Below are 18,377 nucleotides of genomic sequence, written 5' to 3' on the forward strand. Positions count from 1 at the left end.
GCAGACTGACGAAATGCACTGCTGAGGGGAGCAGCGGGCGCTACAGGAGAGGTCTGCCGCGCTGTCTGGGACCCTTGCCACCAGCTGGGATTGAACCGCAGCGGCAGAGGCTGCAGACAGCTTCACAGCGTGGCACTCAACTGCCTGCGCCACCAGGGGAGGTCCCAGAATTTCCATTTTTATCAAAATGCCTTGCAGTTGCATCCTGTAGTGGTGGTGGTGGGTAGTGGTCTAAAGAGTGATAAGCCATGAATTCCTAAAAATTTGTTCTTTTGCTCCAGAAAGCAGTTGGAATTCTATTTCCACATTGGCCATTCTGTAGACTGTGTCATGGAGAATCTGCTGGTAGCCAACCCCCTTCATGCACTCAAAGTCTTCACTGTCTTTTCCTTAGAATTAGAAGTGTCCCCTGTCTCATGTTCTTCCCTTGGTGTTTGGAGCATAATTAAAGATAACAGCAAACTAGTGCCAGGCACAGTTGAACTCCCAGGCTTCTAAAAGTGTTTCACTGTTGTCTTCTGAGTTTGTGTCACTGCCTGGGGCAGGACCTTTGTCCTGTAGTATGTGTGGACACCACACTCTGGTAACCTGTGTGGGCCACTGAGTCAGGGGGTCAGGTGCAGGGCAGTGCCCTTACTCTAAGAACTGGACACAAAGGACATCTGTGTTTTGGAGGACTGGAACCTGGGCGGCAGCAGAATGTTTGCCAAGGAAGACTGGCGATGAGTTTTGGAATTTTCTTTCACTGAAAGTTAGACCATCCACGAATAAAGAAGGAAACTTGGCTCAGCTGGATCAGAAGGTTTTCAGATGACTAGATTCTGGGACTAGGGGTCGGTTTCTGCATGGAATGTCCTCATCTAACTGTCAGAGTGTCTAGGGCATCACACAAGTGAAACATGACTCAGAGAGAATAATAGTGGCCCTTCGAAGGGCCCTTGGGGACGAGGTAAAAAGATATGGGTAAGTATTTGATTAATGAAATGTAGGCTTGCTAAGGGACCAAGACCTCAGATAATGACCGCACCTGACTTAGAGGTGAAACACTGGGCTGGGACAGCATTATTTCTCCAGGCCTGTCCCTGGATGAGGGTCCAGGTCGGCTGACTGCTCCCCTGGCATTCTTCTCTGTCCCCTGACCCCTCTGTTGTGAAGGGCCACCACCTTTCAAAGCGCACCAATCTAGTTGGCCAAATGAAGCCACGTCCTCCAATTTCCAGCCAAATCCGTTGACATCGACAGTAAAGGCAGCGAGGTTCTCCGGAAGGGCTCACCCAGGTGAGAGACTTGATTTGCAGGGGAGAGAGATGGGCCTCCAGGACCAGGGTTGGGGTGCTTTTCCCAAAGTCTGGTCAATCCTGAGTTCTTTGAGGACAAATTTGAGTGGCTGTTTGTCCTTCTGTTGCTCCTGACAGCCACCCCCTAAGAGATGGCCCCTCTGGAAGCTAAGAAATCAATTGTGATGGAACTAAATGAGATGACAATGCCTCTGCTGCCACCCCAGACCTAACCACGAGTGTGGCCGGGACAGGGGGTGGGGAGGCTCAGCTGTTCCCCATCCCTGAGGAAAGCAGAGCCCTGTGATGGGGATGCTCAGCTGCATGTGTGTGTCCACATGGGAGCCTGCACACACATGTGTTAGGCACCAGTTTAAGAACATGCTTTGCTCAGAATGCTATTAGGACATGGCCTGGTGGCTGGCGTTGTGAAATATATTTAGAGTGAAGAATGTTCGCTGAAAATGTTCTGTACTGTTACTATTTCTCAATTGGGATGGAGCAGCTGTGGCCAGGGACAAGATAACATTGGGGTGAGGCACACTACAGTGTCACTGGTGAGAGTGTATGTGTGTGTGTGAGGGTGTATGTGTGTGATATTGAGAAATCACTTGTTGCCTTTGGCAAGAGGCTAAAGGGAAAGCAAGCAAACAAAACTGTGATTGAGAAAGTGTTCTGCGGAGGGACTGGGTGCCCAGCTCTCGAGGCTGTACACTGACCCGGATGTCTCCAGACCACAGAACCGGTTGGCCTATGCACTGACGAGGCTTCCTGTGGGCCCGCGTGGTTTGACCCACTGCTGGGTTTCTATCGTGGGTTTTGGAAGGTGGTGGTGGGTGGCTTTGTGTAGTTGTTGTGATCTGGGTGCTGCCCATTTGCGGGTATAAGATACCCCCTCCCCTACCTGTTGTTTCGTCAGATTCAGCACCAGCAGCTCACAACCCTCTGTTACGGTCTCAACACATCAACATTCTGATGGTAACAGTCTGTTGGCTCTAAGGGAGCCTTGTGCGTGCTTCTGTCTATCCCCACTCCCCCTGCCTCTCAGCTCCTACCTCGGGCTACCGTTCGCCACCCCACCCTGTTCCTCAAGGCCCAGACCCTGGGCAGGTGGCAGGGCAGGTGGCAATACAAGGTGGGGGTGGATTCTGGACTCCACAGTGGCACGTAAGGGCCTGAGAAGCAGAGTGTGTGGGGGAGGAAAGTCAGTGTTCGGGCAGATGGCCCACCCCACACAGCAGCCAGCAGCTCGTGCTTCCATCCTGGTCCTGCCGTGCGCAGACCCTCTTGAGTGCCCAGCTCCCCACTCACCCACCCCCTGCATTAACTAGATGTAGACTGAGCAGTGGGGTCTGGTGGGGAAAGGCTCCAGTGGGGTGTCAGTGGGAGCATGTCACAGGCTGCACCTCTGACCAGCCTCTGTCCTCCTGGGGTGGACATACCTACCAAGCCACCTCACTGAACTGACCTGATGGTAAAGCTGAAATGATTACTGCCCCCTTCAAGCTCTTCTTTCTGCTGGACTCAATCCCCAGCACGAAATAAAGGGACGATGCTTCCAGAGCGGGGCCTTCGGGGGAGGGCAGGCGTGTTGGGGAGTCCCTGCAGCCTGGATGCCCTGTGAGGAGCATCTTGCATCCAAAAAGACTCAATAAGACGTCAGCTCATTCAGAGCCCCACACACACCAGCCCCTGCAGTGGGAGCGGGAGAGGGTTTGGGGTCAGCTCTCCTGAGGATGAAGGCCTTGGGCAGTGAGCCGCATGGTTGAGACCCAAATGAGGGCCACGCTGTGGCTGAGGCAGTGGCCCCACAGAGGGCCTGTGCTGGCATGGCCATAAGCTTCGTGTCTGTCTGGTGGATTTGGGTTCTCTGTCCTTCCTCTGAAATTGGATGTGACTTTAGTCTTGGTCTCTGTGGGTGAAGCAGTAGCACGTGGCCTGCTCTTCCAGGCCTCAGGCGGAGTACGTGCATCCTTGGCAGCCTCCATGGAAGAAGGGGCCATTGAGGCTGTCTGAAGATCCAGGGAGTCATGTCCCTTAGCACCCACCTCTGGCTTCCATGCCCTCCGTCTCCCTTCCTCCCATCCACCTGCTGGTGAGCCCCAGGTAGGGGTGGGAGGCCTTCTGTGGAGCCAGTGCAGCGGCAACCTGTCTTTTCCTTTCCCTACAGGAAGCTGCACAGTGGGATGAAGACGTACGGGTGTGAGCTCTGCGGAAAGCGGTTCCTGGATAGTTTGCGACTGAGAATGCACTTACTGGCTCATTCAGGTAGGCGAGGACACCCCGACCGGCCCCTTGGAGCTGAGGCAGCCCCCTCTGGCCCCCACCCAGAACTCAGATGTCCCCACTGCCGGTCAGGGCCTCAGTCCCCCTTGTTGCACGATGACCCTTGAGTTCATGGACCGGGGGGGTCATCCCGTTGGCTGGACCATCTGGATGAGCCCACCCTTCCGCTCTGCGGGGTCTCCCAGGGCAGGGTAGCCCCCGGTGCCCTGTGTGATCTACCTTCCGAAGTAGTCTGCAGTTTCATTAGCAAAACAGTTGTGGAATTAGGTTCTCGCTGTCTAATGAATCTGACTATTGGGTTCACATTATACAGGAGCCTTTAATTAAATAGATATAGAAAGGTTGGAACACAAAGCTAGTTACAACGTGCTGTCTTTTGCAAGTTAATTTTATCCAATTCTAGTGGGGTTGGCTGTGCGGCTGCCGGTATTTTTGCTCGTGTTTGGGCAAAGCTGTTCTGCTCTGTGAGGCGTGGAAAGGCGAGACACACCTAATGTCCAGGGTGCCCGGGTGAGGTTGGTGTGGCGGGGGAGGGGCAGAGAGGAGTCACCTGGCCTCAGTGGCTGAGGCCTCCACCCTTGCCAGCCAGGCTGGGGCTTTTCAACCCTGGGGTCACGTCTTGCGGCCAAGGAGAGTTGTCTTCTCTGGTCTGGCTTTCCTCTTTTGCCAACTCTCAGTGTTTCTGCCCATATTGCCTCCAACATCTGGCCCTCTGGGCGGGTGAGCATTTGTGAAATGGGCACAGGCTTTGGAGATGGGCAGAGAAAGATTCAAATCATGCCTGTACCACTGTGTGACCTTGACCAGTTTGTCTTCTGAAGCCCACAACGCTGCTTTTGAGGATCAGGTGACAGAACATGTGAAAGCCACCCATTGTACACTCCTCGCACACAGCTGGTGCTTAATAAATGTCAGTTGCATCTGCCTCTACTTCCTTTTCCTCAGCTCAGAAGCTGTTGTCCTGGGGCGGGGGCGTGTCCCCATCCCCTTATTCCAGAAGCTCCTGGCTTGATTGACAGTTTGCCATCTGTCCTCGCTCCGTCCACGCCTGCATTGTCATGTCTGTGGGTTTGGAAGGTTCTTAGGCTCCTGTTTGCCTCTGCCTTGCAGGGTGACTCTGCCCTGCATCGGATGCTCTCTCTTTCCTGGCCTTCACTCCCCTGAAATGCCCCAGCTCCTCCTTTTCCTTTCTTCCCTCTTCCACATGCAGGGATTGGGCCACAGTAGACGCTGTCTGTCCTGGTGTGTCCACTCTGACCCCAGGTCTTTGTGTGTCCCCTGCTTCCTTCCCCCAGGATGCCCCACCCCTACCCTTTGCTCCACTGAACCAACTCTGCCTGCCCACCTGTCCCACCTTGACCTGGAGTCCCAAGTCCAGGCTTTCCTGTGTTTGGCACCTGCTTGCCACTTGTGTTCCTTCTTGTTCTATTTTTAGAACTTGCACCTTGTATCTTCTTGCTTCCCTTCAACTCTGCATGGTGTTCAGGGTTTCATGAGCTATCCGCCAACCAGGTTGGCCGCCTGCCCCCGCCTGCGGGGTGTGGGTTTTCTGTTTCTTCCGCTCCCGATCCAGACCCCTGTGTGGTCTCTAAGGGGCATGGGACACTGGGGTGCAGGGTGCACCCTTTCATCCTGTGGTTAAAGCTCCCTTGCCCCTCCAAACTCAGCCTGTGAGCATCCTTTCTGTGTATAGAGCTGGAAAGAGAGGTCATCTCGGTGGTTAGACCCTCTGGACTAGGGGCCAATGCTCTGCCAGACACATCGGCTGCTTGCTTTGCTGGATGCAGACCACACACCTTGCTTCCCAGACCCTGTGGCTTTCTCACCCCATTCCCTCTGCTTGAAATACCATTTCTCAGTCTTCCAGTCCTGCCACGGGCCTTCCACAGTGCCATCCGCGACTGCTCCCACCTCCAGCTGGAAGCCATCGTGCTGCCTTCTGCGTGTGCACGGTTTCTTATCCGGAGCTGTGGCCTGGCACCTTCTTTCTTCCTTGTGGTGTGGTTATTTGGGGACTTGCCTTAGCTCCTCTACTTGGGAGTCAGGGCTCTGTATTAGGCACCTACCTCCTGACCATGTGACCCTGGGCAAGAAATGTGGGCTTCCTGAGCCTCGACTCCTCGGCGGTAAGCTGAGAGTACTTACCCCTGCCTCAGAGAAGTTGGGAGGCTGGGTCTGGGTAACTTCCCTCTCCCTCTGTCCCTCCAGTAGACTAGAAGCTGCCTGCACACAGGGTCAGTCCCATTATGTGCAGCCATTGCACAGCACATTCTTGGAGCCCATGGGTGCTGAGCAGCCTGGGAGGCTTAGGAGCACCCGGGGCAACCACAGTCTCCTACTGGGTGTCTCCTGCAAAATAAACTATTAGGACTGCGTCCCAGGGTTTGGCTGGGGGCTGCCAGGGGCCCGCTGGTCTGTACTGGCTAAGCATGGTAGCCGCTGTACCCACCACGGAGCATACTCAACGGTGTTGGTGGGGCCGGTGAGGGAGCAGCGGTGACGTGCCTCCATGGGGGGCGTCTGAGCCAGAGCAGGTCGAGGGCTGCTCCGCTGCCCGGCTGATGTCCTGCAGGGACTGGGGTCTCCTCCAGATGCCCCAGCAGCTTTGGGAATTGGCTTCTATACCTGTAGTCTGGTGGGCAAAGGGTCAGTTTCTCTGCGTTTCACTTGGAGTGCCCTTGTGAAGGAGGATTTGGTGATGGGGGAGGAAGATGGGCCAACCGTGCTTTCATTTACTCTTGCCCAGAGCCTGAAGCCTGCATAGATTCCGCCATTTCTGTTCCCTGCTTTTTCTTTCTATTGTTCTGTATACCTTTCACCCCGTGCCAGGATTTCTGGGAAATAAAATATATATTTTTTTAATATTCCTTTTTTTTTTTTAATTTATACAAGCACTGGGTACAGTCAGAAGCGCGGGAGGGTGAGAGAATTCACCAGAGCCAGAGTGGGGAACAGAACAGGCAGACCGACGAAATACACTGCTGAGGGGAGCAGCGGGCAGCAGGAGAGGTCTGCATGCCATGTGGGGCCCTCGCCGGGGGCCGGGGATCGAACCGGTGCTGCAGAGGCTGCGGACAGCTTCACAGCCCAGCGCTCAACCGTTGCGCCACCCGGGGAGGCCCTGGGAAATAAAATATTAGCAGGGTCTTTGTATGACTAGCCCACCTGCCGAATTGTGTGCCCCAGCTAAACAGTGAGAGCCCAGGGTCTGGTCAGGGGGTTGGAATTGGGGGTGACAGTTCTTCACTCACCTTCAGGGGGCAGACGTCTAGTTTTACACATTTTGACCCCCACTCCTGCATGATAACAGAACTATGATGTGTTTGAGAAGCCGGGGACCCTAGATGCCACCAGACTTTCTTCCTGTTCTGTTCTGAAGCCTCCTTGCCGGGACCCGACAGCAGGAATGGCCCCTGGAAGGCCAAGGTCTGGGGAGCAGATCCACTTTACAGATCACCGAGGAATGGAGCAGCTGTACAGAGCCTAAATCAACAATAGGGGGTCCAGAATCCAGGGGACCAGTGTCTGAAAGGAGGCTGGTGGAGGAGAAAGAGTCTGGGCCTGGGCCTGGGCCGGGTTGCCCGTCCCTTAGCCTCCTGCTGGCCTTGCACCGGCACCTTCCTGCTGTTTTCTTGTGCTGGTGGAGTTGAAGGACCCGTGCTCACTTCCTCGCTGGCTGAGGGGGCTGCCCCACCCCCCTTGGCGAGCATGGCCTGTGTTTGTTATTGTAGTTCTGGCTTGGGGCCAGGCCTGGCTGGGCGCCAGCCTTGTGGGTACAGTGTGTACAGTGAGTGCTGAGCCAAGTTTGTCATCATACACGATTAATTTTTTTTTTCTAATCTGGTAGGGGTGGGGTGAAGGAGGAGGCAAGGAGACTTTCTCCAGTGCTCGAGAACAGGCCACGTTGAATTCTGCGGAGATGTTATTTGTGATAGGATAAAGCACGCTGGCTTGTTTGCCTCTGCCTCTTCCCTACCCCCCCCCCCCCCACATACTCACACACACTCACTTCTCTCCTGGTCTTCCCCTTCTCTGTGCATTTCCCTATCCAAGGAAATCAGCCTGTATGGGATCGACAATGTGAGGTCTTATTTCCAGTGACTAGCATACTAAATTTATACTCCTAAATCAGTTTTCATTGTGTTGAAATTGACAATTTGTTTAATTAGAAGTTTGCCCTGTAGGAGGCCCTTCTTCGAGACAGTTCTTCCTTTTTCTCTTTCTTTTTTAAGACCCTAAATAGTAGTAGTGAATGTTCCATTTAATTCAAGTTTTTATTTCCATTCGAATGTGTTAACTAATCAAGTGTTTATGAGATATACCTGATGATAACAATAAGTTTAAATTAACAAACAATAACCCAATTCATGAACTAATGAGGCTGATTCCCCTGGCCCTGGCTTCTCAGGGGTGGCTTTGGGATCGGGAGGGTGTGAGGCCCAGCACAGAGGCTGGGATGGAAGGAGAGATGTTCCTGCTGGAGGGGGAGCCTGGGGTGGGTGCAGGATTGTGTGAGGAACCCAGCCCCTCTGTGTCCCTGGGTCAGTCTGAAGTCTCCCTGCCCCCCACTTTGCTGCCCCCTCCCTTGTGGGACTGGGGTCCTGGAGCATGTACAGGCCACTGCTGTCTCTCCTGCCACTCCTCATTCTCCCTCAAAAAGTGACTGTAGCTCTGGAATGTTTTTGCAGAGACCACAGACATGGGCAGTGACTCAAGGAGGGTTGCACTTGCCTGTGTGAGGTGCCCGATAGGTAGCACTTCCCACAGCCTGGTGCTTAGAAGGGAACACACCCAGAACTCCTTGCCTTTAGTGTTCACTGGGCCGCATCCTGTTCAGGAGTTTGCCTGCTTCTCCGGTCTGCTCCTTTTACCGGAGTGCCATTCATTTCTGGAGCCAGAGGACGTTGAATAAGCACTAGCTGTAGGCTGGGCTCTGTGCACTTGACAGTGGAGCCAGCACCGCAGCCCTACCCTCAGGAGCTGGAGTCTAGTAGAGGGTCCGGTGGGCCGTGAGGTAGTGATAAAAGAAGGTAATGTATTCAAAGTGCCAAGAGAGAGATCTGGAAGAGATTCCAAGGAGGAGGGTGTCCCCCACCTGAGCCAGCCCCAGCTGCCTATTGATGTGCAGTGCAGCCGGCATGGGGGTGGGGGGTTTGGGGGCAAGATTCTAGAGGGCCTGGAGTAGCAGCATAATTTGATTTTTTTCTGTGGCACTAAAAAGTCATTGAAAGGTCGAGAATGGCAGAGGCACATTCCCCCCTCTGGAAGGGAAAGGACTGTAGGACTTTCTGATGTGAACTTGATGGGATATAGAATTTATTATACCCTGGGGGTCAGTGGCATGACTGACAGTCCATCTTGGGATGTGGCTGGCGTGTGGAGCAGCTCGTATCTCTGGCACTGTTTGGGGGCACACAACAGTGTGCCAGAGGGTCAGCTCCCTGGACTCGGCCCTCTGCCCCCTTCTCCGTGGCTGTGCAGAAACCAGCCCTGAGGCCGGCCTCTTCCCCATAGTCAGAGCCAGCAGGAAAGAAGACGGTATTTGGCGGATAGATTTTCTGATTCCAGCGGCAGCCTGGGGTAGCCGGGGCCTATCACTGGGGGCCTGGCCCCATCTGGCAGGAAAAGGGCTCCACAGGTTAGGGTCACAAACCAGCTTGGTTCCCTCCCCGAATGGAAAACAAAGTTGCATTGTGTCACAGATCTGTGGATTGCATTTGTTTTATATTTCCTTTTGGATCACTGAGCATTGGGTTTTGGGGTTCTTCTTCCCAAAGATAGAGAAAGTGGGGCGGTAGCGAGGTAGCTGGAAAATTCCCCAAAGTGGGAAGTGAGCCCACAGACCTGTGGTTGGAGGGGCATCTTCAGATTCAAAGATGGCTTCTTAGCACCTGCAGCAACCCTGACCTCACAGCTCCTGTCTCCAGGGCCTCTCCCTTCCCAGATTAGGTGTCTGCTAAGAGCAAGAGACCGGGGCTGATCCAGGCAGCTCCGTGCCCGCTGCTAGGCCACCCCTCTCTGCCTGTTCTCTGACGATTGCCAGGCTGCCTGGCTCGGGCTAACCTGCCATCGGGATAAAAGTAGTGGGAAACCCGCAAGAAACTTCCCCAGGTCCTGTGATGCCCTCCATGTACCTCCAGAGGGCACGGGGTGGGATGTTGAGTGCCTCCGAGAGACCCCCTGCCTTCCTTTCGGGGTCTGAGGTTATGGGGTGCGGAGAGAGGAAAGAGCGGAGAGCAGCGCCTGCTTTCCTGGCTCTCTCTGGAACACGCTGCGCCCTCCCTCCTCTGGACTTGGCCTGCTTCCCGAACTTTTTCCCAGAGTGGTGTCGTCACTGGCCTGCCGGCAGGTCTGGATGTTCTGCCAGCATTCCAGAGAGTTTATGATCGCTTGCAGATGTGCCTCCAAGAACACACTGTACCCAAAGCAGAAATTAATGCAGGCTTGACTGCTGTCCAAGCCCATACACGGGAGAGAGGAAAAAGAAAACAAAAACTGTTTAATGCTGTTTATAAATTATACACTGGCTGATGAAAAATACATTTCTGCCCCCCCTTTCCTCACTGCCCCCCATCCCCACCCCTTCTCCCTTTCTGCCTCAAGAGCCTTAGACTGAGACCAGAAGAATATGGTTTTGCTTTTTAGCTCCTGTTTTGGCTGGGATCCGAAACCCTGCTGCTGATTCACAGCCAGAGTATTTTTCCCCTTTACCTGATGAAATATACTGAGTTTTCTAACCCAGATGGGGTGTTTTTGGTTTTGTTGTCTGCTCTTTTTTTTGGCTAGAGATTTTGTTTACAGCAAGTGACGGGACCTGGGATGGTGCTGGGTGTGATGCTGGTCCCGGGGCTGATAAGCCCCCGTGTCTGCCCGCCAGGGTGTCGATGGGTGTGTCTGGGCCTGCCCCCCACCCCCAGGGCCAGCAGAACGGAGAAAGTTGGGAAAGTTCACGGCAGGCCATTGTATTAAACAGTGTTTTCACCACTTCCCTCCCGCCCCTTCACCTCCAGCCCCTGTGTGAAGAGGGGGTTCGCATAGCCCTCCCCCCAAATCCACATGTCTCTACCTCCATATGGTGCCTTAGCAGGGGTTGGGGAAGCTGGTGGCGTCTGCCCCTCTGGATCCCAGCCTCTCCCCCTGCACGCAAGTCCCCCATCCCAATGTATTCTATAAATTCGTTTCCACATGATGTCTATCCATTTATATGGCTTTTGTGTTTTTTAATACTGCTAATGTTTATCATTTGCCCAACAGGCTCGACAGATTTTGCTTCCTGTAGAGCATCGAGGCTTTAGAGCCCCCTCGTTGCTAAGTAGCAGTCTCCCTGTACTGTAATGGGCTGATTTTGTATTCCGTTCAGCGCTGTGTCTTATTTTTGTATGCAAGACAAAGTGTTTTGATGGAGGACGATTGCTGCAGTGTCTGGAGGCTGTTTGGAGTTTTATGGGCTGTACAGTACACTGTGTGCTCTCCGAACAGAACACAGGCTGTTGAATTTTGGATTGGATTTGTCATTTTTTTCCCCCCTCAGAGAGGAGCCTGTCAGTTAGAACATGATTCTAAGGGTGGAGGAGCGAAGTGGAAATTATGTAATAACCTCTTCTCTCTGTCTCCCTCTTCTGTGTGTCTCTGTCCCTTTCCGTGTCTCTTGTTCGCCTTCCCTGTCTCGCTCTGATTTTTCTCTCCTGAAATAGGGAGGCTGCTTCCCTCCACCCTTGTTCGTGCCACTATGAGATTTTTGTCAACCTCGAGGATGACGTTCCTGTTAGGGTTTGAGTGGCCCTGGAGGGGTGGCTGCCCGGACACCCTCTTGGCTGCTGTGTGACTGGATATCCTCTTCTTGGCTCCGTCCATCCTTCCTAAGTCCTGGGCTGCAGGACTGGACCTTGTTTCAGTCTGAGGATGAGTGGATAGAGGGGCTGTAGGGTAGGGGCTGCTTGCTTGTGTGGGATTTACCAAGGGCCGTTTTCATAGTCCCAAGGCCTCTTCCTGTAGCGGTCTCCCCAGCATGCCACCTGCCAGGGTTCTTGGTGGGCCTGCATCCACTCTCCTCTCAGCTTTCATGCCCTGGCCCGCTAGCCAGGCTGGTGTAGACCCCAGAGTCCAGGACCGTGCCTGGGAGACGGGCTGCCTCTGCACGTGGTCAGTCTCTCTGCCGGGTCCTCCTCTGGGCCCTGTGGGGGCAGGTGTTCATTTTCCAGCTCTGCTCTCCCACTCACCTTCCATTTCCCCCAGCCTGCTTGCCTCTCTTTCCACCTATTTGTCCCTCATCTTGTTCTGCGTCGACCTTTTCTTGAGTTTCTTTTGCGTTGTCTGTCTTCTGTCTTCCTCTATCTCTGGTTGGGGTGGGGGACGCAGTGCTGCCCGGAGGCCTGGGGAGGCCTGCTGAAGAGTGCCCAGTGAGTGCTCCCAGCCCCTGCCACCTTGGCTGCCCCTGCCCCGTGTCTGTCAGGAGTCAGGGGCTTCTCTGACTTGGCTCCTGTTTCTCTTGGGTCCCCCAGATGCTTTCTCAGGTTTCAGAGAGCATGGGCCCGCAGATGAGCAGGATTAGAATTTGCAAAGTCCTTACTGGACTTTACTATAAAAAGTGTGCCTTGCTGCACTGCCCACAGAGCTCTGTGCCGTGCCCTGGAGCACGGGGCACACTGGGCTCTGGGCTGTCCCCCTCGCGTCCCATGGCCTGGCACAGTGTCTGGCATGCAGAAGGCTTCGGGTAAGTGTTGAATAAGTGAATGTCCTGTTACGAGAGTGTTTGCACCATTAGTGCAGATCTGGGCTTGGTGGGGTCTATGGCAACCCCAATTCGGGGTACCTCTCTCAAAAGAGGTTTATGCCCATCAAGAGCCCCTCCCAGGGGATAGCCAGTGAAGGGAGAGGTCTGAAGCTTCAGTTCCTTCGGTTTTGGGCAAAACAGGCCTCTGTGCACCACTCTGAGGAGTGGCTGGTTAAGGATCCCACTGTGTGGGGACACTGGAGGTTGAGGACAGAATGGTGATATCTCTCCTTTCTGGGGATCCTCAGAGCATGGGGGGCCATGTTTGGGGGGTGTCAGGTTGGCCTTCTACAAAAGTCAGGGAAAATTCTTCCTCCTTTGGCAAACTGCCGCTAGTCACAGGCACCTGGTTGTTAAGGACTGACCCTGTGTCCTCTGTCGCCCAGAGCCACCAGGTAGATCAGTACACTTGGAGGCATCCTGACCTCCACGCCGCCTCCGGGACTGTCAGAGGAATGCCAGGACATCACCCCTTTGCTCAGTGTTCCTTGGCCTGTGTCTTTGGTCCTCTAGCTTCCTTTCATGGGTGTGTGTGTGTGTGTGTGTGCGTGTGTGTGTCTTGGGGAGACACCATGAGAGCAAGGGGACCTGGAGGTGGTGGGAAGTGTGCACAGAGACTTAGGCATTTGTTCTGGGAGCTTCTCCACTTGTCATTACTTAGGGTCGGTGGAGGAAGTAGGGTTGGATGTGTCTCTGTGAAAGACCCACCCAGAAGGGGTGAAATAGCTGTAGCTGTGCCCCCAGAAACCAGGGGCAGCTGTGTGCATGCGTGCTGGTGAGTTTGTGTGTGTTCGTGCATGAGAAGAAACGAGAGAAAAGCAGCGTTTACAGGAAATACTCAAAATTCTTCCTCGGCTGTGATAGCCCCGCACAGACCATTACCTTGCAGATTTAAAGACTAAATGAGCTCATCATATCTAGCGACTTCGCCGACTTTCATGCTTGGTTGCAAAGTCTAAGTTACCTTTGCATTTCAACTTCATTGTTTGCTACCAGTTTCCTAGATGCTGGTGGTGTGCGTCCCGGTCTTGGGTTCCACCACTAACGTGTAGATTTGGTCTGCTGGAGGGGGCTGTCTCTCAACAGGACCCCACTGAAGAATCTTTTCATTTCCAAAACGTCCCGTGACTTCCCGGGCCTGAGCTGGAGTTTCTGAGGAATTCCGTGGGCTGAGACGGAACAGGGGCTGACTTTGGGGGAGGGGGCTAAGTTTTTTCACTTTTTAATTTCATAATTTGAGTTTTATATGAATGATTCTGCGTTCCGTGCAAGACTCTGCATTTTCATAACTGTCTCTTCCACTTTGGGTAAAGGAAGGAGGGAGAAATAACAGCAGCAGCATTCTGTGGGCAAAGGAAGAAAACAAGAGAATGGGGCAGAGAACAGGCTAAATTTAAAATTGTAATTGGCTGACTTCCACTGGCTTGCGGGTGTTTTAATGACTCATAATAACTTCATTTAAAACCAGCTGAGCAGAAAATAGATTGGAGAGGAGCCTCGGGCCATTATGGATTTGTTTTTTTTGACAAGCTCGGTTTTCAGCAGCCAGGAAGGCTCTCAGAGAGGGCTTGGCTGTGTTTCTCTCTCTCTCTTTCTCTTTCTCCCTCCCTCTCTCTCTCTCTCTCTCTCTTTCTCTCTCTCTCTCTCTCTCTCTCTGTGTCTCTCAGGGTTGGTGGTCTGCCCAGGAGAGATTGTAGAGAAACCAGGGCTGCTTTGCTTTTTTTTTTTATGCCCCCCCTCCTTTTTTTAACTGATTAAAAATAGATGCCTTGAGGTATTATTTTAGCATCAGTAGGAATTTTTTTTTACTTTTGATGTGGTAAATGGAACATAAATAAAATTGTTTTTGAAATTACTGAATTAATTAGGTAGTAAAGCCACTACAACACATAAATCTCCTTTGCTGGTCACCCTGATCCATATTTCGGGGGTGTTCCTCTTTCTCCCCAGGGCCCTCTCTCCCCACCCACTCTGCCTTCCCCCCAGTGGAGACCCTCCCTTTGAATGACAAGGATCTTTTATCATCCCACCAACAGCAAAATATTTTTTTTTTTTTAAATCCGTAGGATTTTCACAGAATTGGTTCTGTCCAGTCAGTCAGCTGGAGGAAGCACGAGTTTTGGGAATTGCCAGGGAAGGCTCTAACCTGCGTCTAGTCGTTTTAAATAGATGCTGTCTGTTTCCCGAGCCAGGCGCAGTGCCAGGCCAGCGAGCGCTCCTTTCTCTCTTCTCTTTTGAAAGTCAGCCGGCTCAGCCACAGGAGACGTCTGTCTGGGCAGGACCAAGGGCCACCCCCATCTGATGGCTGGTAGCCCCTTATCTACCCCCTCACGGCACCTGTCACCCTCTCTGCTCGTAGTTGTTTACTAGCTTGTCCTTTGCTCCTGTTGGACTGTGAGCTGCTGCAGAACACGTGACTGATCTCCATGTCACCCTCGCAGAGGACCTGCCGGGTGCTTAGAGCTCAGTCATTTCTTGAATGAATTTATGGGTATGGGTGGGCTCCAGATCAGAATAGGTTCCAGGTGCTCCCCTGCTTCCTTCCAGCCCCGGGAGGCAGCAGTCTGGACGAAGTGGAGGCGGAACCTTGTGGGTAGTGTGCTCCATTGCATCCTCATAGCCTACATAGAGCAGGCTCATAGTAAGTAGCTGTTGAATAAATGGAGAACAAAGGATGTATCTAGGGACAAGGAAAAGAGAGACAGGCACTTGTGTGTACTGGGTGCCTCCTGAGTTCCAGGCACTGTGCTTGGTGCTCTACATGCTTGTCCTCACTTAATCTAACATTGACCTTGGAAGGTCAGTGCTGCTCTCGTTTTGCAGGTGAGGACTCAGGTTTAAAGAACTGAACTTACTTGCCTAAGGTCAGGCAGTCAGAAAGTGGCCAAGCTGGATTCACATCTGGGGCTCTCTGCCGCACACATCTTGCTGTTCTAGAGTAGCATGGTGTTCTTCCTGGACTTGATCCCTGGTTTTTCTGTATGTGGCTGTAATAAGAGAGACGGGGGGCGGCTGGGACAGGAAAAGCAGGGGAGCCTGTCTCCACAGGTCCAGGGGCAGGTGTGTGGCTTCCTAGCCATCTCCTGTCTGCCGAGTCACGTGTGTGCAGTTGTAGCTGCCATTATGGCTGTTGTTTCTTCCCATCACCTTGTAGGGCTGGGGTAGAGTGGTTGGGAGCTTCCAGGTGGCCCTCCCACCCAGGAGAGAGTTTGGTGGTGTCATTTCCTCACTCCTCCCACCACCATCCCACGCAAGGACAGCACCCGAGAGCTGCAGTCCCTCTTTTGGTGGCCCAGCTGGGCGCAATGCTCCTGTAGAGCCCTCTGGGAGGCTGAGTCAGGGCGGTGGCTAATGCTGTGTCCCAGGATGTGGGTGCTGTGACGACTGGGGCTGTCACTAGGCCTTGGACACCACTGTCCTGGAGTGTGACACATCAGGGACACCGTGGCCTCTGTGACCTTTGGATCCCATTCGGGGAAGCTGGACCACTTGGCATGAGGCTCGTCATGTCCATTCCCCAACAACCTCGTCTTTCCCAGACACGCGCTGGAGGGGCTGGAGCCTTCTCTGGGGAATGAAACATCAACCCAGATGGGAACCAGATGGGGAATGTTAGGAACCCTCGGTGGCTATTCTGGGTCACTACATGTGGCTCTTTTTCAGGGGCAACTTATTCATGAGTGAAAGTCAGCAGTTATCGACCGAGGTCCAGTGGCATGCAAAGCCTTGCAGGATAGACAGAGGCTCTGCTGCCAGGCTCCTTAACTGCAAGGGGCTGTTGGCCTGGCTGAGAGGGAGATGTGAGCCCCCCAGGGAAGGTGGCGTGCAAGGCCAGGTATGCCCACCGTCCCACAGGCACTGCAGGCTTATAGGAGGGAGAGCTCCCAAAGCCCAGGGTCATGAGGAGGGGCTCCAGGAAAGAGGGCCATGGGATGGCAAAGAAGAGTTTTTTATAGAATACCCAGATGGAACTTCGTGTTGGGCAATGGACCTTTTTTCTGGACACGAGAATGCAGGACCTTGTATGCATTAGAGCCAGCTCTTCCCTCTTCCTCCTCCCTCTCTGCAGCCCAGGCTGGAAGAGGCCTAGAGCTCAGGTTCTCATATTTGAGTCTCCTCAAAGGGGTTCTGTGACCTTCCTTGCCCTGCAGGTTGAGGAACCCAGCGTTAAAATGAAAAGTTGGCACTTGCGGTGGGCCCTGTGTTTTGAGGCCTCCACAAAATAAACACACACATGAAAACGAGGCTTAAGATTGCACATAGACTTGCAGCCTTGAGTATTTCTCATCCAAGACTTGCTGAACCCCCCTCACATGCCTGAAGTACCCAGGACTCCACGAAGCCCAGGAGGAGAAAGCACAGCAGAGGGGGCTGGGCCTTGTTGAAGTGGAACAGGGACCAGTGGGTAAACTGATGTTCCAGGCCCAGTTGCCTCCTCGAACCACATGGCGAAGCCTTTCAGAAGGTGGAAGTGGTCCTCCCATAGGAGGGAGCCAGGGAGAGGGTAGCTGCCTCCGTGGTTAGGGTTCCCTTTCTTAGTTGTACTCTCCCCGGGTTTCAGCCTGACAAAGACATCTCTTTTAGACTTTACTCCATTAGTTAACATGCTCCCTCTTCTCCCTGCCCCCCACCCCATCCCATTTTGATTGGAATTCTTTCACTTGCCAGGAAAAGAAAAAAAAAAGTAAGTCCTCAAGTTTTCATTAGGTCGTTGGGATAAGACGTCTTCTGGGGTAGTTGGATTAAACCTCCACAGCTCTCTCCCCGACTATTACAAGCTAATTGAGCATCAGGAGCTCATTGGCAGCTGCAATGAACATTTTGTTGGAGTAATTATGCAAGGCCACAGTCATTTTCAGTAACAAGGTAACTCCAGGTAAGGAGAGAACTCCCTGAAACATTTGCTTTGCTGGAGTCTTCCTCATTTGCCTTCATTAAGAGGAGTCCAAACCAGACAAAGACCCAGAACTCTCAGAACTCTCAGGCATTTCTGCCGAACAATCCAGATCTCCTGATGCCTTTGTTAGGGGCTGGTGGGGACAGCTGACACATCTGGGAGAGCCAGGCTAGGTCGATTTTGCATGGATTGTGATGTGGAGTAAAGAGTTAGATGCTGTGGAATAGAGGGAGAAGAGGAGCAGGTGCAGACTTTGGAAGCCTGGGGACAGCTGACCAGGGAACAAGGAGACTCCCGGGTCAGCATCTTCACCCCTGACTGGTGTGCTGAGAGCAGTGCCTGAGCATAGGCAGGCAGGTCCGCTCAAACCCTCTGTCTCTGCAGGGGCCTGTCTGTCCTGGGTGGGTGAGGTGTAGGCCTACAATAATATGAGTGATAGGATCACCCCTGAGAGTCTTCTCTGTTCCAGAGGATTCTTTATGGTGAGCCTATCTTGGACATGCTGCCCTCCCACCACACCCTACTCCCAGCAGGAATTTTTATCAGGAGGTAGAGGCCTGAACCTGCCATCCACTGAGCTGACCAAGAACCTTCCTATGCCCTTTGGCAGGAGCCCCAAGACCTTGCCAACCTGAACATGTCCTCTGGGTGGCCCTGCTTGGCCTCTGGCGTGCCGCCTATCAGCATTGAATCATGTGCCTCTGAGGTCGGTGTGTCACTGTGCTTCCACTTATAGCCCTTGGCCCCTGGGGACAGGAAGAGTCACTGTCACAGAGCTCGCCATCCTTCTGACACACACTGCACAGCTTTCCCCCTCACTCCCAGCTCTGCACAGCCTGAGATAAGACTCTGGGACCTAGGGAGCTGTTGGACAATAAGGTGTGCCCCTTTTTTGCTTTGTCCTCTCTTTCACCTACTTTGGTTTTCAGGGTTCTGCCTCCTGTCCCTGGTCTCCTTCCTCCATCGCACAATTATAAAAGTTTGTCACCGTCAGAGGCTGGCTGCATCCAGGCAGCAATGTGCTGTTTGGTTAATTGTAAAATTAGCTGGAACGTTAATGAGGCATCCCGCTTCTGTCTTCCGAAGAGCAGGGAGTTTTAGAACGAGCTTCAGGCACCTTGCCCAAGAAGGAAGGAAAAGGAGG

At 53.2% G+C, this 18,377-nt stretch overlaps 1 protein-coding gene across 3 annotated transcripts in view; it reads left to right on the forward strand.

The window, feature by feature from the left end:
* The window catches only part of ZBTB16 (zinc finger and BTB domain containing 16), a 178,054-nt gene that overhangs the window by 87,117 nt on the left and 72,560 nt on the right, over positions 1-18,377 (forward strand). For all 3 annotated transcript variants that reach the window (XM_037505309.2, XM_037505307.2, XM_037505308.2), the window contains exon 3: positions 3,448-3,545. In XM_037505309.2, the coding sequence (XP_037361206.2) occupies positions 3,448-3,545 (98 nt within the window). The remainder of the gene's footprint in view (positions 1-3,447; positions 3,546-18,377) is intronic.

The sequence above is a fragment of the Talpa occidentalis genome, unplaced genomic scaffold (assembly GCF_014898055.3).
Source record: "Talpa occidentalis isolate TD23 unplaced genomic scaffold, MPIMG_talOcc4v2.1 talOcc4.12, whole genome shotgun sequence".
NCBI classification, from domain to species: Eukaryota; Metazoa; Chordata; class Mammalia; order Eulipotyphla; family Talpidae; genus Talpa; species Talpa occidentalis.